Below are 22,959 nucleotides of genomic sequence, written 5' to 3' on the forward strand. Positions count from 1 at the left end.
CAATGTCATTTTTTTTATCATAACATATTTTGCCACAAACATTCAACCACAGAAAATAAATGATATTCTATAGGTTTACATACAGTTGTGCCAGTCCACGCAGTATTAGCCTACCTTCGAAAGAAAATGTGGCTTGACAAACCTCAAATATTCTAAAAGAATCCTGATAATGACTGCCAAAACCGAGGGTGAACACAGCAAGCCACAAAGTCACCATGTGTAATATGTGGGAGTAGAACATGAAGCAAATAGACTCTAGGTTTAATTTCCATTTTTATTCAATTTCGGTTTCATACATTTATCTTGCAAAACTTTAGTTTATTACATAAAATATTGAACACTGTAAGGAATCAAAAAACAAGCATAAAAAATTACTTATAAGTTTGAGAACAGTAAATTGCTGCAATGGCACATCAAACAATGATATGGCATTTAGGCCATATAATTAGAATGACATATTATGAACCAGTTGATCAATGAGTAAGTATAACTATACTGCATGGTCAGACATCACTCAAACAGCCTCCTGAAGAAGCGCTTCTTGGCGGGTGTCATCTTCGGCATCATTGGGCCCTTCCTGTGCTGTGGTTTCATGGGGCTCCTCTTCAGGGACAGCACCTGGCGTGGCGGGGTCATCTCCTGGCGGGGCAGGCCCCCGTGGTCCAGGCAGAAGTACTTGCCGTTTCCCTGCGAGAGCCTCACCAGCAGGCCCTCAGTCAGCTCCATACACTGGGCATGGACCCAGTGGCCTCCCTCTCCTTTGGAGCAGTAGATCATGGCTGGCCGCAGCAGCTCTGTGGAGTAGTAGGGCTCCCAAGTGTTGGGGTCCACCTGGCAGCCCAGGCAACATTTGACCCAATAGCCTGTCTGGGACTCATCCTCCTCATCCTCTTCATTGTACGTATCCCCCTCTCCCTCGCTGCTGTCCTCCAGCTCATGGGGCTCGCGGCCGAAGTACAGCTCCTCAGAGTCCTCCAGAGGGGCGGAGTCCTCAAAGTCTGTGGACTCCTGGCTGCAGCCCTGGTTCCCGTCTTCACCCTCTCCTTCCCCCTCCTTTTGGAAACACACCTGGTAGAAGTAATGTGCTTCGGGCGGGGCTGGCCTGCCCTCAGAGGGGACCCCAATCAGAGCGCTCCCTCCACCCAAGCTGCCTCCGAACCAGGTGTGGCTGTGGCTGATTTCCCCTGTCCACTGAGGGGCCTCTCTGGGCTCGATGCTGATCCCAGAGTCATCCAGCACCACACTGCTGCACTCCATCCTCTTTTGGGTCTCTGACTGATACCCACCCAGGATAATGTACTCATGGGAGGGCCCCACACGGGTGGCAATAGCACTGGAGATGGACAGGCCGGTGTCCAGGTGCTCACAGGAGAGCAGAGGGCTGCCCTGCAGGAGCTCCACACGCAGGCAGAACACACGAGGAGAACGAGAGTCAGACGACAGAGTGTGGCCACCAAGGAAGTAGACATAGTCGTCTCTTGCCAAAGCTAGGTGGAAGGACTGGCCGTCAGTGAGCTCAGGTAAGGTGTGGGCAGAGCAGCAGCCAAATTCTAAGTCGATGATGAACACCTGAGGAGGGCAGTCCACAACGCTGTTCCAGTTCTCTGTGCTCCGCTCCCCGGCCGGCATGTAGGATCTGCCCCCAAACACAACGCAGGCCTGCTTGCCCAGACTCTGCACCATGCTAAGTGTGTGGCCGTATCGGGGCCCTGGCTGCTCTCCCACCAACTCTCTCTCCTGACAGCGCAGGGTCACTTTGCGGTTGCAGCCACGGCTGTCCAGGGTCAGCAGGTAGAGGCTGGAGGAGATCTCGTTGTTTGGGGTTCGGCCTCCATGGATGAGGTAGCCCTCTGGGTGTCCATCATGGGGCTCAAGGCGGGTCACGGCGGGACAACGCAGAGGGGGAAGATAGCAGGAGTCATTTGAGAAGGAGATGGGTCGCAGTTTGAGCTCCCCATGCTTTAGGCGTACCCCGAAGACCCCAGTAGGACAGGAGCGCCTGGGCCAGCCTTTCTGGCCGAACAGAAATATGTCACCGTCCAGCTGTAACAGGGAGCAGCCAGGCTGCAGGAGGCTGCCACAGTTCACTGCAGTCAGTGGTTGCAGAGACATGCTACCGCAGGTGGCTGTAGGAAAACAACAACACACAATTGTCTCAGTCAGCTGCTGCTTTTGAACTGAAGGATTTTAAACATGGGTTGTCTGTCTCTTTCTAATTATATTGTCTGATTATCAGTGACAGAATTGTGTGTCTTAAAAGGAAAAGGCCCTTTTACTATGTTTGAACAAGTAGGATAAAAAAATAATTTTCAGTCCAATGTATTAATTGTTGTTTATTTAGGAACTATTTATTCTAAATTCGTTTATGACCTGCAGAAAATACTGTCCGATAAATTTCCTATTAGTGTGTAGTTTTTAATCGCTTTCTTTTCGTGCAATTAAATAGCAAAAAGACTCATTTCCCAACATTCATTGCTCAACGCAAATCCAAGCGAAGGTAACGTAAATCGACGCTCTGTTGTCAACCTTTTACTCGTGTTATAACTAACACTTTTTCCTAAACACGGGTTAGCTAGCGATTTTGGTGAACAATGAACATAATACTATGATACAAGTGTCAGCTTCGATTGTAATAGCATATGTGGTAGCCTGCTGTGGTCATGTTTGGCTGGCTAAGCTTAGTTGGAAGTTAGCTATCCAGCTAACGTTAGCTAGCCTAAATTAGCCTCGGCAATAATCATCTATGATGTGATGTGCAGAGATATAGCTAAAGATGTTTTAAATGAGAAACTGTGATTTTTGATATAACAGTACGTAAATAACGCAAACCATCTAGCTAGCATTCTGCTACATTTAATCACGTTAGTTAGTAAGGTCCCATTGCGATGTCCTGCTCAATTAGACAGTAATAACGGCTATGCTAAGTTACTTATCTAACGTATGCTGTCTTTATGCTAAAGAGATCATTTAGGACATAAAATAGCTAGCTAACTTTTCTACAATCCTTACTATATATAAAATATATATCTAGCTAGCTATATGATTATAACTCCAATGTGACAATGAATGTATCTAGCTAGCTATAGATCATGTCTAGACATTCTTGTCACATTGGAGTTATAATCATACCTAACGTTACTACGATCATTGTCAAATTTCCCATTGAAAGCAGAATTTCAGCATTGCTTACCTCCTGCTCAAGTAGCTAACGTTACTATTTGAACGTCTCGAAGAACAGTGTTGTGGGATGTTGTAATAAGTTAGGCTAGTCTTTGTGTATCTTTAGTACTAAGCTGTGTAGACAGACAGTGGTTGACAGAGTTTGTGAAGCTCGATTAACTCAGATGAGTTACAGATCTTGAGGTTAACTGTCTGTGACTGCTGCTGACAGGCAGGTGTGCTCTCTACACTGCAATAAGACTGAGCTGGTAATACAATCACTGTTAAGTAATCATAGGTTGTGCACAGTAGAGTTTGTTTCTCTGCAAAGAACAATGTTATTGTGCTTTAGTTTTGTCATTGCTCTTGTGATTGAACCTTGAAGAACCAAAGGTAGCTTACAGTTGTGACTGCTACAGTTTGAAGGCAGTCTGTTTGCAATTAATGGAAATGCCAGCCCTTTATATAGTTGCAAATGTAGTGCACCAATCCTTCCAGCCCCTCTCTTCAGCTCATCCTCCCTGTTCCATCGCATTCCTCTCCTGTGGACTCCTCACAGTGACAGTGTAAAAGCTGGCTTTGTTACTCTGAGTACAGCCACGTTATTGTTGTCAGATTGCTTTTACATCTAAGGGAAGGTGGCCATTAGCTCCCTGTCTCTCTCCCTGTGTGTGTTTGTCATTACAGCTGTGGAACATTCAGAGGGCCTCATTGTATGTATCCCATTTTTTAGCTGGAGAGCCATCATTATCCCCTCTGTGAACATTTTGGCATTTTCCACACTACAGCTAAGTGGCATGTGTGTAGTGCCATGTGCATTCAGTGGGACTGTGATTCATGTCCTCACATGGTACACTGAACCTGATGCATGACTTACATTATACTGTGTTAAAGAAGAGAAAGGGAATAGAATAGCACAGCTTTATTTCCTTTTAATTTCTAGTTCTACTCAAGCTTGAATTCCTTTTCCATTATGCCTAACCACTTCTTGTGTAGTCTACCGAAGGAGAGAGAGGAACACACACACACACACAAACACACAGTGAGCTGGAAGCAGCTGTCTGACAACCATTAGCATAATGTTTTTGTGTTTTTGGAGGGGCTGTGAGAAGGCTCAGGGAGCGTACAAAACAAATGCTGCAACCACAATTGCCTGGAAGAACGTTAGAACTCAAAAACAAACAAGCAGCGGAGCACCTGTGTCTCTTTGAGTTGTTGCTTAGAGGGGGGCACCTCCAGCACCAAAAACAGGAACTAAAGCTCCATTCCTAACAGCTGAATAGGTACTGTGGGCATGTTTTTTCTATGAGTTAAGATAATACACCTCCAAATCAGCACTGAATAACAAACCAGCTCAGTCAGTCAGTCCCTTAAGGTACCTACACAGTGGTCTGCTTTATGTTGCAGCTGGGTCGTTGCAGTTGTGTGTGTGTGTGGCAGGCTCAGCAGTGAGCCATGGAGATGGATCCCAGGCCATGCAGGGATTTGCAGAGTATAATTGATAGAACAGAGTCATTAGAAAGTGCTGTAGCACCTGTTTCTGTCCTCGCTATAATGTTTGAATACCTGACAAGTCCTTCCCTGCAAGATTCCAGTTTTGATTAATGGGCGCAGTGACAGTTGTGATGTTTTGACGATCATACTTGCTGCAGTGTTTATCACTGTTTAATGCGATGCTTAATTGTTCCCCCTGTAGTGATTGGGATTGAGCAGAGTGTCGGCAGCAGGGTAATTACACCTGGGCCTAGCTAATTTTTATTTCATTTATTTAACCTTTTATTTATCTTGGTAAGTCAGTTAAGAACATTCTTATTTACAATGACGGCCTACCCCGGCCAAACCCTAACCCGGATGACGCTGGGCCAATTGTGCGCCACGCCCTATGGGACTTCCAATCACGGCTGGTTGTGATACAGCCTGGAATCGAACTAGGGTCTGTAGGGATGCCTCTAGCACTGAGATGCAGTGCCTTAGAATGCGTGGTGCACAATATGGCCGCTGTGCTACTGATTTTAACATCTCTCTCCCTCCCCCATTTTCCTATCTCCCCCAGGTGAGCTGTACCCAGGGGTTGCCAGTGTACCAGGCCGGCCAGTTTTGGGTGGCAGGATGCCTGGGGTGGAGAGTGGCTCAGGTGGTCTGGCTGATGACGAGGTGGTCCTGGAGACCCTGAAGTGTTTCTGCAGCTCATCAGAACAGACCTACGACCAGTTCCTGTCCTTCTTCACACACCTGACTCCAGGTCAGGCTCCTTCACACAATGACTGACTCCAGGTCAGTCTCACAGGCAGTTCACACACCTAATTTGTTTCCATAAGGATTTTTTTGCAATTCAATTGGAAACTAAATTGCCCCAAGCCTGGTCTCAAAGGCCCTCGGGTTGTGACTTCATTATATGTAGAGCTGATACCTTACAGGCATGTATTAAATTGGTACAAAGACAGATGTATTTTCTCTTCTGATCTCCCTCTCACAGGGAGTGCTGGGAGTGGACACACGACTCTGCCCTCCGGACCCAGTCATCTCTCTAGGGAGATGGAGAGATCAGGGGAGTTGAGGAGGAATGGAGAAGAGGATGCAGCAGAAGAGAGGAGAGGACAGCAGAGTGTCTGTGTCCTGCCTGCTGATCAGGAGGAGGTCAGTGACACCAAGATCTGTCTGTCTTTCCTACAGGCTTGACTGACTCAAGGCTTACACCGTATACTCACCCCACCAGGCTTCAATCCCTCCTCTCTTTCACCTGTCTCAGCCCTTTACTATCTCTTGTTCTCTTGCTCTTGCTCTTTCTTGTTATTTTTCTCTTTTCTCTTTCTCTCATTCTCTCTCTCTTTGCAAACCTGCCGCCCTACATTATGACAATACTAACAAGCCTTCTGGAGGACTTTGTAGGGGTGTGGGGCATCGAGGGAGCTTAGTTCTGTGTTTTAATGATGTAACTATTGGGCTAATAAAGGTATTTTTAAAATAAAATACCATTTCTCTCTCTCTTTTTCTCTCTGTTGGTCTCCCTTGGTTTATTTCTGTTCCCTCCATCTATTTCAGTGTTATCCCATTTTCCTAAACCAAATTAGTGGATTGTTTCAGGAGCAGGAAGGTTTACTTCAGATGTGTACATTGGAGCATGAACAGTGCTTAGGACCTCAGGCTATGCCAGCTATTGATGTATCCATGATTCTGATTAAAGGTTCTCTCTGCTGTAATCAATACTACACATCAGCAAGTTACACACTGAAACTGAAAGTCTGGGATAGGATCCCATATTTGGTTTCCAATTAATCTCACTGGGGATTATTTGGAAGAGTTGAGTGAGCACAAGATCCTACAGCATCTTTAGGACTCTTAGAGGCACTCAGCTGTCCAAACACATTCGTAAATGTAACAATTGGAGCCATAGATCAACAGGAGTAGTGGCCACGACCCCACTGAGGTCATAATGACAGTCAAACTGCTTGAGCAAAAATGCAGTGGTCATATACAGCATGAGTATCTCTTTGTGACTGTGGTTTGGTTGCAGGTGGAGCTAGGTGCTGGAGTGATTGTGGGCAGCTGTGGAAATGGAGACTGTCGTCCACCAGGCATAACTCTCAAGGTTGATATTGTGGACTAAAGTAATGTTGTTGTAATATCCCAATTCCATACTGTATATTAAATATGGGAATATTTATGTTAGTGCATATTTTTTAGAAAAACTGCTTGCAATTTGTTAAGTATTTATTTGTCACTGACATCGGTCAGGGTCACACACATTGACTCATGATGATCACATATTACAAACTGTTATATACTTCGTCTCTATCGATCAAAATACAGATTCATAACTTGTTTACTACAGTAATATACACAACATGAAAAGTAATAATCACTTTCTCTTGTTTTCTGATTTGAGAATTGTTGATTGAAGAGTAACTCTCCATTGTTCTCTGTGTATAGCTGGATAACTACCTGGAGGTTGGGGACTTCAGTGAGGAGGAAGAAGATGTAACTGCTGACCCAGGTACAGCATCTTGTTCTCTCACTCATAACTCTCCGGTTTCCAGAACTGATTTTAGATTAGTGCATTGTACAAGATGGAAAATAACTTTCTTTGCACTGTATAATGGCATTCTTGTTTCTTCTAAAGTAATTTAAGAGTGTGCATGGATCATCATTAACATTAATTTATCCTAATCTTCACTGATTACGGTAGAATTAGAAAGTTATCGCCTTGCCATGCAGTATTGATATGAGCCTTTGAGTCCACAATGCTATTTCACGGAGAATGGTTCCATTAATCAAAGCTTCTTTGACAGTAAATTACAGCGCTCCAGAGTTCTTACATTATTTCCTCAAAGAAAGGAAAATCTCAGTGAAAAGTAGAATATATTCTTAATAATCCATGTAAAGAAGGAAACATGAAGAAGTTTGCCTTAGAAGACATTTAAGAGTTCACCTTCTAATAGGATTTAGTTAATGTCATGTGCATATTATTTCTGTAAGGCTAGTCATGCCATTCATTTGAAATACATTACCATCTATTACGCATTTTCAATACATGCAAATTGTGGCCCCGGCCCTGTAATTAGTGTTAAGGGCAATGGCTCTGCTCTGTGGTGTATTGCTCTCTCTGTCCTCATTTAGCAGTGAGGGATACAGAGACCGCGTGCAAACTACATCTCCATACACAGAGGTACAGGGCCCTAACGCCAACCCTGATGCTGAGCCCAACAGTAACAACCAGACACCTCCACAACATGTTGTGTGTGTATGTGTGAGCTGCCCAGTGTGTGAGCTGCCCAGTGACACGAGCCTATCAGACGAGCTAAATCACTTCTATGCTCGCTTCGAGGCAAGCAACACTGAGGCATGCATGAGAGCATCAGCTCTTCCGGACGACGTGAGTAAGACCTTTAAACAGGTCAACATACACAAGGCTGCGGGGCCAGATGGATTACCAGGACGTGTGCTCCAGGCATGTGCTGACCAACTCGCAGGTGTCTTCACTGACATTTTCAACATGTCCCTGATTGAGTCTGTTATACCAAAATGTTTCAAGCAGACTACCATAGTCCCTGTGCCCAAGAAACACATAAGCAACCTGCCTAAATGACTACAGACCCATAGTACTCACGACCGTTGCCATGAAGTGCTTTGAAAGGTTGGTCATGGCTCACATCAACACCATTTTCCCAGAAACCCTAGACCCACTCCAATTTGCATACCGCCCAAACAGATCCACAGATGATGCAATCTTTATTGCACTCCACACTGCCCTTTCCCACCTGGACAAAATAAACACTTATGTGAGAATGCTATTCATTTCTACAGCCCAGCGTTCAACACCATAGTACCCTCAAAGCTCATCACTAAGCTAAGGATCCTGGGACTAAACACTTCCCTCTGCAACTGGATCCTGCACTTCCTGACGGGCCGCCCCCAGGTGGTGAGGGTAGGTAGCAACACATCTGCCACGCTGATCCTCAACACTGGAGCTCCCCAGAGGAGCATGCTCAGTCCCCTCCTGTACTCCCTGTCTCCAACACCATCATTAAGTTTGCAGACGACACAACAGTGGTAGGCCTGATCAACGACGAGACAGCCTATAGGGTGGAGGTCAGAGACCTGGCCGGGTGGTGCCAGAATAACAACCTATCCCTCAACATAACCAAGACTAAGGAGATGATTGTGGACTACAGGAAAAGGAGGACCGAGCACGCCCCCATTCTCATTGGTGGGGCTGTAGTGGAGCAGGTTGAGAGCTTCAAGTTCCTTGGTGTCCACATCACCAATAAACTAGAATGGTGCAAACACACCAAGACAGTTGTGAAGAGGGCACGACAAAGCCTATTCCCCCTCAGGAAACTAAAAAGATTTGGCATGGGTCCTGAGATCCTCAAAAGGTTCTACAGCTGCAACATCGAGAGCATTCTGACCGGTTGCGTCACTGCCTGGTACGGCAATTGCTCGTCCTCTGACCACAAGGCACTACAGAGGGTAGCGCGTACGGCCCAGCACATCACTGGGGCTAAGCTGCCTGCCATCCAGGACCTCTAAACCAGGTGGTGTCAGAGGAAGGCCCTAAAAATTGTCAAAGACCCCAGCCACCCCAGTCATGGAATGTTCTCTCTACTACCGCATGGCAAGCGGTACCGGAGTGCCAAGTCTAGGACAAAAAGGCTTCTCAACAGATTTTACCCCCAAGCCATAAGACTCCTGAACAGGTAATCAAATGGCTTCCCGGACTATTTGCATTGTGTGCCCCCCCCAACCCCTCTTTATACGCTGCCTCTACTCTCTGTTTATCATACATGCATAGTCACTTTAACTATACATTCAAGTACATACCACCTCAATTGGGCCGACCAACAAGTGCTCCCGCACATTGGCTAACCAGGCTACCTGCATTGTGTCCCACCACCCCGCCAACCCCTCTTTTACGGTACAGCTACTCTCTGTTCATCATATATGCATAGTCACTTTAACCACATCTACATGTGCATACTACCTTAATCAGCCTGACTAACCGGTGTCTGTATGTAGCCTCGCTACTTTTATAGCCTCACTACTGCACAGTATATAGCTGTTCTTTTTACTGTAGTTTTATGTTTTTACTTACCTATTGTTCACCTAATACCTTTTTTACACTATTGGTTAGAGCCTGGAAATAAGCATTTCACTGTAAGGTTGTATTTGGCGCACGTGACAAATAAACTTTGATTTGATTTGTGAGGGTGTTTACAATGGGGTTGCAGCCAGGCCTGGTGTGTGTCCTTCCTAACTTGATGGGGAAAGGGGATTGGTAATGAGGAGAGGGATGACTAAGTAAGTATCAGTGTTTTGTGCCAAACAGTGTTAAAATCACTGGGAGGGTGTCATTGTCACCCTGGCTCCAAGGTGCTGATGCCCACAAACGTCTGACAGTGAACTCCCACCTTGATTAGCATGTACAGTATAGTTATCAATGTGCTGGGCGTAAAAGCAGGTGGAGAGGAGGCGGGGAATGCTGGAGAAGGTGGTTCTGCTGCGTCTTTCTGACACTGAGTACATCGTAATTGCCTTTACGACAGGATCGATGACCGCTCAGCGTCTGAATGAATCTGACTGTCAGGGGTGATGGCTGCTGTGATGGGTTTGAGAAAAGTATATGTAAGGTTTTGTTTAGTGTATTAGGGATTCCCATTAGCTACTGCACATGCAGAAGCTGCTCTTCCTGGGGTCCACATAAAACGTAATAATACATGAAAAAGTACAGAACAGTTATATACAAGAACATAAGATATTACATAAAATAAGTTATACATTTCGTTTATTGGGTACACCCATCTAGTACTGAGTCGTATCCCCCTTTGTACTTGTATTTATTATGGATACCCATAGCAGCACTTCCTGGGGTCCAGCAAAATTAAGGCATTTTGTACAATTTTCAAAACATTCACATATTTCACAACACACTGTGTGCCCTCAGGACCCTACTCCAACACTTACTACCACATATCTACAGTACTAAATCCATGTGTATGTATAGTACGTATGTTATCGTGTGTGTGTGTATGCATGTGTCTGTGCCAATGTTTGTGTTGCTTCACAGTCCCCGCTGTTCCATAAGGTGTTTTTAAAATCTTTTTTAAAAATGTAATTTTACTGCTTGCGTCAGTTGATTGATGTGGAATAGAGTTCCATGTTGTCATGGCTCCTTGTAGTACTGTGTGCCTCCCATAGTCTGTTCTGGACTCTTGTGGCATGTCTTGTGGGGTATGCATGGGTGTCTGAGCTGTGTGCCAGTAGTTTAGACAGAGCTTGGTGCATTCAAAATGTCAATACCTAAAACTAGGGCCTGTAGGACCTGCCTTGTTGATAGTGTTGTTAAGAAGGCAGAGCATCACTTTATTATAGACAGACTTCTCCCCAGCTTAACTACGACTGCATCAATATGTTTTGACCATGATATTTTACAATCTAGGGATACTCCAAGCAGTTTAGTCATCTCAACTTGCTCAATTTCCAACTTGCTCAATTTCATTTGCCTCTGGAACAACCTGAATTCTTCGGGGTGTGGATTCTACAAGGTACAGCGTTCAAACGTTGCTCAATTGGTATCAAGGGACCTGGCGTGTGCCAGGAAAACAACCCCCACGCCATTTATGTATTTATTTTTATTTAACGAGGCAAGTCCGTTAAGAACATATTCTTATTTACAATGACGGTCTTCCCCGGCCAAACCTGGACGATGCTGGGCCAATTGTGCGCCGCCCTATGGGACTCCCAATTACAGCAGTATATGATACAGCCTGGATTCGAACCAGGGACCGTAGTGAAGCCTCTTGCACTGAGATGCAGTGCCTTAGACCGCTGTGCCACCCGGTAGGTATGTATGTCTGTTTGAAGTGTATGCAAATAGATTATAGAAGTGGTTAGGCATTTTCAACATACAAATGTTTCTTAAAAAGACTAGAAGAGAAGAGTCAATTTCTCCTCAACCATGAAAGGCTATCATGCATGCTGTTGATGTTAGTTCTGTGTGTGCAGTTATGGGCAAGCAGTTAAGGGCAAGGCATGCTGCTTTGTTTTGAGCCAGCTGCAGTTTTGCTAAATCTTTCTTTGCTGCACTTGACCATATTATCGCACAGCAATCAAGATGGGACAAGATCAGAGCATGAACAACCAGTACAGTTGATCTTTGTGTCAAAAACGCTGGCAACAATTGTATTATGCTTTTTTGCCGACTTTTACCGACACCGGCCATATTTAACGGTTTTGTACACTTTAGCTTAAAACACGTAGCTAGCTAGCTAGCTATGTAAACAATGAACCTAGCTCTAGGTAAACAATATGTAAGGTCCCACACATCTTGTAACGTTGGCTAACAAGCCAGCCAGCTAACGTTAGCTAGTTAAACAACAATGAACATAGTGCCAAATCATGTTGTTACTACCCTGCATGTATCTGCTGGGAGCTAACCAACCAGGTTTAACGTTAGCTAGCTGGTTAACAGTAAACTTTAGCTTAAGACATGTAGCTAGCTAGCTAGGCAAACAATGAACCTAGCTAGGTAAACAATGTGTAAGATCACACACGCCATGTAACGTTAACTAACGAGCCAGACAGCTAATGTTTAGTTAAACAACAATAAACATAGTGCCAAATCATGTCGTTGCTACCCTGCATGAATCTGCTGGGAGCTAACCAACCAGGTTCAATGTTAGCTAGCTAACATTAGGCTCTAACTAGCAAAGCAAACGGTTCTGGGAGACGAATAATAACGTCATACACGTAACGTTAGCTAGGGAGCCAGCCAGCTAATGTTATCTAGCTAGCTAACAGTACACTTTAGCTTGAAATAAAACCACTTTCTGTCAAACGTGTAATATATGAAAATGTAGCTAACTAGACTATCTTACATCATGGACGAGTCTCCCTGTCACGGATGCCATGCCACGGTTGCCCTTAGTTTGAAGATGTAATCCGGAGACAGGTTTTTTCTTCATCTCCTTAGCTATCATACTCTAATACGACTGATTTCAAAACTCGATCCTCCAGAAAGTGGAGAGAAACACTTATGCAGCTCCACTACACGATACATTAAAAAAAAGCTGCGTTAGACAGGATTAGCAACACAGACTGACCAACTGAAATAGACAGAAGCCTTCTATATGGCAGACCAATCCGAACCCCTCTCTCGGCATGTCCAGCCCACTCATTATCTCAGCCAAATGGCTTCTGGGAAGGTTGCTCACTTTTTCTGTGGCTTAACCAACAAGGCTTGTACTTTAACAATTTTATTCATATTTACAGATTGCATGTAAGTTTGTTATATGTTATGCTCCAGAAGGCATTTCTGCCAAAAAAATGCATTTTGATTAAAAAAAACGTTCACATGGCCCTCCTGGTGAAGTCGTGACTTGTGACATACCCTTAGTTTCCTGAAACTGGTCACATTTAAGACCCGTTTATTTTTGATTACCCATTCTGACACTGACTAAAGGTGTCTCCAAGACATAACAAACCACTGTAGCTGTGTCCTCCAGGTGATTTTTGTCTTTAAGTAAAACATCCTTAGAGAGTACTTGTTTACCTATATGTAGTTTACATGCACACTAATAATTCGATATTAAACTGATGTCAGTCACCCGAGTGTAAAAATAGTAATGTAAACCTTACTCTGTTTATCGTAATCGGTGTAAGGTCAAAATCAAAGTACGCATACACCGATTAAAACACCTGTTTTTCTGAGAAATCTTTCTAATTATTAGGACATGTAAACCGCTTAATCGGTGTTCCAGAGGTGTGTTTGATCTGTGCATGTGGCAGCACTGATAGCACAAGCCTTCCTCTTATGCGTGAGTGAAGAGAGTTTGCAAAAACTAAAAGTATGCATCTTAGAAAAAGTTTTCATAAACAAACTTTATATGTCCAAACTCAGAATCAAATAGGCTTCGCAAATATAACATGGTCACTGTGGTAGAACGTTTATTTTGATTGCCGATTTTCTGCATCAAAAGTTCCATCAGGTAGCCTGATTTCAGATGTGCCCATGTAAACAGAATTATTAGGGAAATTGTTCTTCTTGCAAAGCATCTAAATGTTTTAAACAAATTTATATTAATCTGACTCGTATTATTGTGTGCATGTGACCGTGCTCAATGTGTGACTTTCTCATCTGCACATAATACACAAGGTGGTGTCCCTTCACCAACTCATTTTTTGTCTTGCTTCCTCATCCTCCCCTCTCGTCTCCCTCCACCTCCCCTCCCCTGCTCCGTCCTCCCATCCCAGTGTGACTTTCACAGTGAGAGTAATTAGCTGTTTAATTAGGATCAACACCGGCCCTGTGGCTGCCAAGCCAAGCCAAGGAGAAGTGTCAATATTTAATGGTCTCTGCTCCTCTCTAATTGATTTAAATTCCCTTTTATGAACGCATGGAGACACATAATTGTATACCTACCCTCTCTTTGACAGTTGTCTAGGCCAGTCCTTTTCAGTTTGATCGCTCTCCATCGCCCTGGTGTTTTGGTCAGGGTCCTATTATCAGGAGCGTGTTTTGGGTCCTGCTATTTGAGGCTCCTCTCTCTCTCATCTCTGTGTTCTCTAGATGTGGGTTACGTTAGCTGGCTGGCAGAGATGATTACAGCCGACCAAGGCTTTTTTAATTCAGATTAAATCTCCTCCGCCCCATTGATGTCTTTCATATGCCTGCCAGCCAGCCAGCCAACCATCCCTCACCTGTTGTCTGTGACCCTTTCTTTCATGCTGTTGTTGAGTCCCCCTACTGCATGCTGCAGGATCTGTATTCTGGAGAAACTGTCAGAGGAAATATGGTAGTGTGGCTTTGCATTTTGATAGAGATTCGTTTCACTGCAGAGTTACAGCAGGCTTAGTGTCCTGTTTGGATTAGTGTTGTCACGATACCAGAATTTTGGTTGTGAGCCGAGTGTCTGCGGGTTTTCGCACCACCCTTGTACTTGATGGATGAATTAAGGTCACAAATTAGTAAGGAACTCCCCTCACCTGGTTGTCTAGGTCTTAACCTGCAGACACTTGGCCCTCCGTGGAATGGGTTTGACACCCCTGCTCTATACCATCACCATACTCAATACCAAAATTATACCAGAACGATACTACAGCAGAAAAGGAAGGCATATTAATTAGCCAAAAACACAGAATGGCACTTGATCCAGACAGATAAACTCAGCTATTGCTCTGTTCAATTGTTGGGCATTTTATGTGTTCATTACATTTTAATAGTTTTATGTCAACATTTTTTCAGAGACAGCTGTGCATGTATTAATGAATCAACTTTACAATCAATTTGACTTTGGTAAAATCAATCTAACTACATAACAACGTAATGGTAATGATTTATTGGAATGGTAAAACTATTGATAAACTGGGTAGCCTATGCCTATCCACAATACAGGTGAATCCATATTCAATAGGAGTGTGTGCATGCATTGAGTTATTGAGTTTGTTTTGGCTTATTTCACGAGGCTACAGTTGACAAACAACCTGTATCCCTTTCATTTAGGACTTATTTTATTGTACTGACCAACAACATTTGCATAGAAGTAGCTTATTTTATAAAAATGTGCGCTGTGTCTTTAACCAGTAATGACGTCATTCATGAGGCAAGAGGGGTTCATCAATGAGCTTGATGCCTTGATAAGCTCCTTTCCTGAGGACGGCTCACCTCTCACAGTTCTGGGTGACTTTAACCTCCCCACGTCTACCTTTGACTCTTTCCTCTCTGCCTCCTTCTTTCCACTCCTCTCCTCTTTTGACCTCACCCTCTCACCTTCCCCCCCTACTCACAAGGCAGGCAATACGCTCGACCTCATCTTTACTAGATGCTGTTCTTCCACTAACCTCATTGCAACTCCCCTCCAAGTCTCCGACCACTGCCTTGTATCCTTTTCCCTCTCGCTCTCATCCAACACCTCCCACACTGCCCCTACTCGGATGGTATCGCGCCGTCCCAACCTTCGCTCTCTCTCCCCCGCTACTCTCTCCTCTTCCATCCTATCATCTCTTCCCTCCGCTCAAACCTTCTCCCACCTATCTCCTGATTCTGCCTCCTCAACCCTCCTCTCCTCCCTCTCTGCATCCCTTGACTCTCTATGTCCCCTATCCTCCAGGCCGGCTCGGTCCTCCCCTCCCGCTCCGTGGCTCGATGACTCATTGCGAGCTCACAGAACAGGGCTCCGGGCAGCCGAGCGGAAATGGAGGAAAACTCGCCTCCCTGCGGACCTGGCATCCTTTCACTCCCTCCTCTCTACATTTTCCTCCTCTGTCTCTGCTGCTAAAGCCACTTTCTACCACGCTAAATTCCAAGCATCTGCCTCTAACCCTAGGAAGCTCTTTGCCACCTTCTCCTCCCTCCTGAATCCTCCGCCCCCTCCCCCTCCTCCCTCTCTGCAGATGACTTCGTCAACCATTTTGAAAAGAAGGTTGACGACATCCGATCCTCGTTTGCTAAGTCAAACGACACCGCTGGTTCTGCTCACACTGCCCTACCCTGTGCTCTGACCTCTTTCTCCCTCTCTCTCCAGATGAAATCTCGCGTCTTGTGACGGCCGGCCGCCCAACAACCTGCCCGCTTGACCCTATCCCCTCCTCTCTTCTCCAGACCATTTCCGGAGACCTTCTCCCTTACCTCACCTCGCTCATCAACTCATCCCTGACCGCTGGCTACGTCCCTTCCGTCTTCAAGAGAGCGAGAGTTGCACCCCTTCTGAAAAAACCTACACTCGATCCCTCCGATGTCAACAATTACAGACCAGTATCCCTTCTTTCTTTTCTCTCCAAAACTCTTGAACGTGCCGTCCTTGGCCAGCTCTCCCGCTATCTCTCTCTGAATGACCTTCTTGATCCAAATCAGTCAGGTTTCAAGACTAGTCATTCAACTGAGACTGCTCTCCTCTGTATCACGGAGGCGCTCCGCACTGCTAAAGCTAACTCTCTCTCCTCTGCTCTCATCCTTCTAGATCTATCGGCTGCCTTCGATACTGTGAACCATCAGATCCTCCTCTCCACCCTCTCCGAGTTGGGCATCTCCGGCGCGGCCCACGCTTGGATTGCGTCCTACCTGACAGGTCGCTCCTACCAGGTGGCGTGGCGAGAATCTGTCTCCTCACCACGCGCTCTCACCACTGGTGTCCCCAGGGCTCTGTTCTTGGCCCTCTCCTATTCTCGCTATACACCAAGTCACTTGGCTCTGTCATAACCTCACATGGTCTCTCTTATCATTGCTATGCAGACGACACACAATTAATCTTCTCCTTTCCCCCTTCTGATGACCAGGTGGCGAATCGCATCTCTGCATGTCTGGCAGACATATCAGTGTGGATGACGGATCACCACCTCAAGCTGAACCTCGGCAAGACGGAGCTGCTCTTCCTCCCGGGGAAGGACTGCCCGTTCCATGATCTCGCCATCACGGTTGACAACTCCATTGTGTCCTCCTCCCAGAGCGCCAAGAACCTTGGCGTGATCCTGGACAACACCCTGTCGTTCTCAACCAACATCAAGGCGGTGGCCCGTTCCTGTAGGTTCATGCTCTACAACATCCGCAGAGTACGACCCTGCCTCACACAGGAAGCGGCGCAGGTCCTAATCCAGGCACTTGTCATCTCCCGTCTGGATTACTGCAACGCGCTGTTGGCTGGGCTCCCTGCCTGTGCCATTAAACCCCTTCCACTCATCCAGAACGCCGCAGCCCGTCTGGTGTTCAACCTTCCCAAGTTCTCTCACGTCACCCCGCTCCTCCGTTCTCTCCACTGGCTTCCAGTTGAAGCTCGCATCCGCTACAAGACCATGGTGCTTGCCTACGGAGCTGTGAGGGGAACGGCACCTCAGTACCTCCAGGCTCTGATCAGGCCCTACACCCAAACAAGGGCACTGCGTTCATCCACCTCTGGCCTGCTCGCCTCCCTACCACTGAGGAAGTACAGCTCCCGCTCAGCCCAGTCAAAACTGTTCGCTGCCCTGGCCCCCCAATGGTGGAACAAACTCCCTCACGACGCCAGGACAGCGGAGTCAATCACCACCTTCCGGAGACACCTGAAACCCCACCTCTTTAAGGAATACCTAGGATAGGATAAGTAATCCCTCTCACCCCCCCCCTAAGTTTTAGATGCACTATTGTTAAGTGACTGTCCCACTGGATGTCATAAGGTGAATGCACCAATTTGTAAGTCGCTCTGGATAAGAGCGCCTGCTAAATGACTTAAATGTAAATGTAATGGGTGCGGCATGTCAGAGCACAGTCAGTTCGCTGAGACAATAGAGTTCATTTTCTGGATTCAGGTTCACTCAAACATCGTTTTAAACTTCATTTTACTATTGACAGTTACTGCTGATTTTGGGATTGTATATCGAATCGCTCTCATTAAATATTTGTCATCTGATGGATTTGTTTCAGTCTCTGAATTGTATAATTAAGCAATAGGGCCCGAGGGGGTGTGGTATATGGCCAATATACCACAGCTAAGGGCTGTTTTTATGTATGACGCAATGTGGAGTGCCTGGACACAGCCCTGTATATTGGCTATATATCACAAACCCCTGAGGTGACTTATTGCTATTCTAAACTGTTTACCAACTTAATTAGATCAGTAAATACCTGTGGTATACGCTCTGATATACCACGGCTGTCGGCCAATCAACATTCGGGGCTCGAACCACCCAACTTTTCGCCGCCAGCTCCTGATATCAGGGCATAAAAACTCAAGTCTGTGCACTGAATTAGCCTAGTGTGCATATGCGCCCAGCTATATCCTGTCCCACTCTTGTTTTCACTGGCTAAACTAGCTGGCTAGCTGAACTATGCTAGTTTCATCCTCATTGCTCATTGTTGAATTGTCATGACAGATTCGAGCTATCTGTTGTGTCGTAAGACAATGGTGGCAAAGGATATCATTGCTACTTAATGCAGATCCAAGTTCAGTTTTGAAATTCACTGGTGTCATTGAGGTAGGGTTAGCTGGACATTTCTGACTGGTCTTGGAATTGTCAATGGGCAGCCTCTCCCCGCTTGGCTCGATGGTATATTTAGTGATTTTGCCAACACAGCCAGATACAGTATGTATACCGTTTTGTACCCTTAACATTTTTTATTCTATTTTTTTATTTAATTGGACTTTATTAGTATAATGAGTAATCCAGGAATGTCACGATTGAATTTACTCGAGAAAATAGCAACTCTACACAGCACCAATGCCAACAATGAATGACTAAATGGGTCCACAGGGCTCCTCCTCCTCAACACTCTATAGATCATCTTTGGGGTAGACAGGAGTAAGTGAATTAATAAAGTTTTTGGTGGCAATCAGCTTTGAAATCAGCATACGTTGCCCTCTGGTTTGCATATTATCACAAACAAAGTACTAGGGTAGTGAATGGATGTCAGCTTTAGCTGTCATCTAGCAAGGAAAGTTACCAGTAGCTTACAGAGCTGGAAGCCATCTTCCATTGTAAAGTGTTTTAGCCTTTATGGACATTCTTTTGTGAACAGTAATCAACAGTTTCAACATTTCTACATGACGTGTTGCATTATTCAAGTGTGTCATGAGTAAGTGGAGCAGGCACAGTGCGTGCTATAATAAATGGTCGGCTGTGCAGATAGACAGGCGTGATTCGTGAGACACATTTCACAGAAGTACCGAACCGTTTTTCATGTTCTAGTATCCGAAAAGAACCTTATTTTTGATATACCGTGCGACACTAGTCGGATGTGTCTGACAGGAGGAGCAGAAAGACATATACTCCTGGGGCGTGTTCAGTTGAGTGAAAATCTTTTGAAATGGAGTGAAGCATGTAGTTGCTAAATTAAAGGAAAACTCCACTCAAAAACAACTATTCTTTTCATTAATCCAGTGTTGATACAGTCCCAAAATGGTTTCTCTTGCTCAAAAAATGTATTATATGATGAAAAACACATCATCATGATGTGTCAAGTGACACTTTGGTTCTTGAATGTCCAATATCGTGAAAACCTGACTGCTGACATGCAAACCATTTTGGGACTGTATCCAGACTTTGTGCATCGGTACCGCTTGCCGTGCGGTAGCAGAGAGAACAGTCTATGACTTGGGTGGCTGGAGTCTTTGGCGATTTTTAGGGCCTTTCACTTATACCACCTGGTACAGAGGTCCTAGATGGCAGGGAGCTTGGCCTCAGTTATGTACTGGGCCATACGCACTACCCTCTGTAGCACCTTGCAGTCATATGCCAAAACAAGCGGTGATGCAGCCAGTCAAGATGCTCTCGATGGTGCAGCTGTTGAACCTTTTGAGGATCTGAGGGCCCATGCCAAATCTGTTCAGCCTTCTGAGGGGGAAGAGGTGTTGTCATGCAGTCTTCATGACTGTGTTGGTGTGTGTGGACCATGATAATTCCCTAGTGATATGAACACCGATGAACTTAACGCTCTCGACCTGCTCCGCTAAAACCCTGTTGATGTGGATGGGGGTGTACTCGGCCCTCCGTTTCCAGTAGTCCATGATCAGCTCTGTTTTGCTGACGTCGAGGGAGAGGTTGTTGTCCTGGCACCACACTGCCAGGTCTCTGTAGGCTGTTTCATTGTTGTCCATGAACAGGCCTACCACCACCACCTTGTCGTGGGCAAACAAAATGAGGGTGCTGGAGTTGTGCGTGGCCACACAGTCGTGGGTGAACAGGAGGGGACTAAGCAGGTACCCCCGAGGGGCCGCCATGTTGAGGGTCAGTGTGGCGGATGTGTTGTTGCCTACCCTCACCACTTGGGTGCAGCGCATCAGGAAGTCCAGGATCCAGTTGCAGAGGAAGGTGTTTAATCTCAGGGTCCTTAGCTTAGTGATGAGATTGGAGGGCACTGTTGAATGCTGAGCTGTAGTCTATGAATAGCATTCTCACATAGGTGTTCCTTTTGTCCAGATGGGACAGTGCGGAATGCAATAGAGATTGCGTCATCTTTTGGGGCGGTATGTGAATTGGACTGGGTCCATGTTGTCTGGGATGATGGTGTTGATATGAGCCATCACCAGCCTTTCAAAGCATTTCATGGTTACAGATGCGAATGCCACGAGGCGTCATTTAGACAAGTTACCTTGGCGTTTTGTGCATTTTGTGCGTGATCACACAGTCGTCCGAAACAGCTGGTGCTCTCATGCATGGTTCAGTGTTGCTAGCCTCGAAGTGAGCATAGAAGGTATTTAGTTTGTCTGGTAGGCTTGCGTCACTGGACAGCTCGCGGCTGGATTTTGCAGGAGTTGTATTAGGTTACAGTGTGTAGTGCCCACTGTGGTGAGAACTTGAGGAGGTAAAATCATTACTCGTGAAATTATAATTTCTATACACGATTTCCTAGTGATACAATTCAATTGTGGTGATGAGCAGCCCTTTCTAACCTACTGGAGTCTGATTTTAATTGAACAAAGAGTCACTTCTCATTTTCTGTAATTTGATTGTCACACTTCTGAATTGTGTTTGATGATGGCACAGAACAAAGCCAATGCGATAATCATTTGCATAATGATGTACTTACTCTGATCTTCTGGAAATAATACAATGGCTTAGATCTTCAGGAGCTATTGAATCCCAATTAACTAAAATTATCTAACTTTTCAAGGAGTGCCACTTGAAAAGGCCGGCTTCTCTGAGTGAAAACTTAATGGTCAGTTCAGTCTCACTATGTGAATCCTATTCAAGCCACACATACCATCAAAGAGGGGTCTTAATCCTGTGTGATGTTCTCTCCTTCTTTTTCAAGTTACTGAGTAGGGCCAGCTAAAAGCAAAAAGAAGACACTGTTGAGTCCTCATCCTGTGTGTCTTCTCTCCTCTTTTCTCAGATGGTGGGGTTCGGGTTCTACCAGGGGAGGTGGAGGAGGAACTCCCTGCCTACCTGCCCTCCTTCTGTCACCTGACCCAGCTGGACCTGACCTCCACAGGCAGGAGGACGGGGACACGGCCGGAGACACGAGGACAGCAGCAGGACACGCCACCACAGGGACAGGTACAAGAAAGGACATTTACTAATGTATGACATAAAGACACTAAGATGAAGATAACATTTACCCACACCAGGAACAGCTTAGTTGACTCCGCAATTAGTTGACTAGGAAAATGGAACTTGCAGTTGGTATATTTTGTTTGAGAGTTATGTTAATCATTCATAAGTGTTGTTATTTAAGCCAGTCTTTCTGTGCTAAAGTCATGCGAGAGGGGTCTGTCTATATACAGTACAGGCAACTTAATTCATGTCATTGACTTTTCACAGAGTGGCAGTGAAGAGGTTTTGCCTTTCAACCTGGATGAGAACTTTGACTACGACAATGTTGTGCTGTCTAGCAAACATCTCCTACCACAGTCCAACACTGGTGTATGACCTCTGTGCAGGGACCACTGTCTGGGAGAGCCTTGTGTCATACCACATCAAATGACCCAACTTACCATTTAACTGGACTAATAAACCACTCCTGAAAACAGCATCCTTCCTGTCATTCCTGCTACTAAGTGTAATATTAGAACAGAGCAATACCAAAACGGTGTTTTATTTTAAAGGAACACAACAGCAGCACAGACTTCATGTGCTGTAAATAGTGCTAACCTAATGGCACAGCTTATCTGAATTCTCTCGTCTTGATCAGGAATAATCACACTGTTTTGGGCTGTGAGACTGGTCACTGACTGGTCACTGATGAATGACGACACACATAGAGGCTTGGCCCACCAGGCATCACACAGCAGAAAAGCTGTGTGTTTGTGTGTAAGAGGTCATTTGTGTGTATGTGCGTACGTGTGTATGTGCGTGCTCGTACCCCACTGGGTAAACACCCTGTACTGTAATTAATTCCCTGTAGCTACAGCCTGTGTCTCACTGTTCCTTTGCATTGGAACAAAGAGCTCTGGGAGGTGCACTGAGCAGGCTATATAACCTGAAAGCACATTCTAAATAGTTCCCTCTAACTAATGCTATGTTGTTGTGTCAGTGGTTTGTTTGTGATTTGACATCTAAAGTATTTGTGTGTGTAAGAGAGAGCGTTAGTGTGTGTGCGTGCAAGAGAGTGACAGGCGTTGATGAGTTCATACTGCAGAAAAGCTAAATACATCTTCCAGTGTCGACTGTTGGTTTACTTTAAAACGTTAAGAAGAATGTGTGCAACGCGTGTGTAGCCTACTCAGTCTGAATGCAATGCATATTTAATGGATGTTCCTGTCACCTCACATTTAATTGGTGGGTGGCAGGGTTGGAACAAGCCTAAAGAGGACAAGACCTTTTCACAGTTACGTGTTAAAAGTTAAAGAGCAGACACATTTGAAAAGCTAGCATTCAATGGAACACGGTTCCTTG

General features: G+C 45.4%; 2 protein-coding genes across 4 annotated transcripts; one reads left to right on the forward strand and one right to left on the reverse strand.

Annotated features, from left to right (window-relative positions):
• Nucleotides 1–254: 254 nt before the first annotated feature.
• rag2 (recombination activating gene 2) lies at nucleotides 255–3,398 on the reverse strand. The gene is made up of 2 exons (XM_046349200.1): nucleotides 3,191–3,398; nucleotides 255–2,126 (listed from the first exon to the last, which is right to left on the reverse strand). The coding sequence occupies exon 2, from the start codon at nucleotides 2,110–2,112 to the stop codon at nucleotides 511–513; it is 1,602 nt and encodes a 533-aa protein (XP_046205156.1). The 5' UTR covers nucleotides 2,113–2,126; nucleotides 3,191–3,398; the 3' UTR covers nucleotides 255–510.
• LOC124035649 (intraflagellar transport associated protein) lies at nucleotides 2,468–22,093 on the forward strand. 3 transcript variants are annotated; one of them, XM_046349213.1, is made up of 7 exons: nucleotides 2,468–2,497; nucleotides 5,213–5,401; nucleotides 5,636–5,796; nucleotides 6,674–6,748; nucleotides 7,090–7,153; nucleotides 21,458–21,621; nucleotides 21,886–22,093. In XM_046349213.1, the coding sequence occupies exons 2-7, from the start codon at nucleotides 5,269–5,271 to the stop codon at nucleotides 21,991–21,993; spliced, it is 705 nt and encodes a 234-aa protein (XP_046205169.1). In that variant the 5' UTR covers nucleotides 2,468–2,497; nucleotides 5,213–5,268; the 3' UTR covers nucleotides 21,994–22,093. The 3 variants fall into 3 exon arrangements, with proteins under 3 accessions (XP_046205169.1, XP_046205185.1, XP_046205177.1); XM_046349229.1 differs by lacking the exon at nucleotides 2,468–2,497 and adding an exon at nucleotides 2,514–2,567; XM_046349221.1 differs by lacking the exon at nucleotides 2,468–2,497 and adding an exon at nucleotides 2,590–4,442.
• The last annotated feature ends 866 nt before the right edge of the window (nucleotides 22,094–22,959 follow it).

Source organism: Oncorhynchus gorbuscha, linkage group LG01 (assembly GCF_021184085.1).
Source record: "Oncorhynchus gorbuscha isolate QuinsamMale2020 ecotype Even-year linkage group LG01, OgorEven_v1.0, whole genome shotgun sequence".
NCBI classification, from domain to species: Eukaryota; Metazoa; Chordata; class Actinopteri; order Salmoniformes; family Salmonidae; genus Oncorhynchus; species Oncorhynchus gorbuscha.

Excerpts from the sequence above, each read along its gene's own strand:
- rag2 (XM_046349200.1), bottom strand. The coding sequence starts at position 2,112 with ATGTCTCTGCAACCACTGACTGCAGTGAACTGTGGCAGCCTCCTGCAG.
- LOC124035649 (XM_046349213.1), top strand. The coding sequence starts at position 5,269 with ATGCCTGGGGTGGAGAGTGGCTCAGGTGGTCTGGCTGATGACGAGGTG. Across the intron at positions 6,749-7,089 it reads CACCAGGCATAACTCTCAAG|CTGGATAACTACCTGGAGGT; the intron begins GTTGATATTGTG and ends CTCTGTGTATAG. Across the intron at positions 21,622-21,885 it reads ACACGCCACCACAGGGACAG|AGTGGCAGTGAAGAGGTTTT; the intron begins GTACAAGAAAGG and ends GACTTTTCACAG.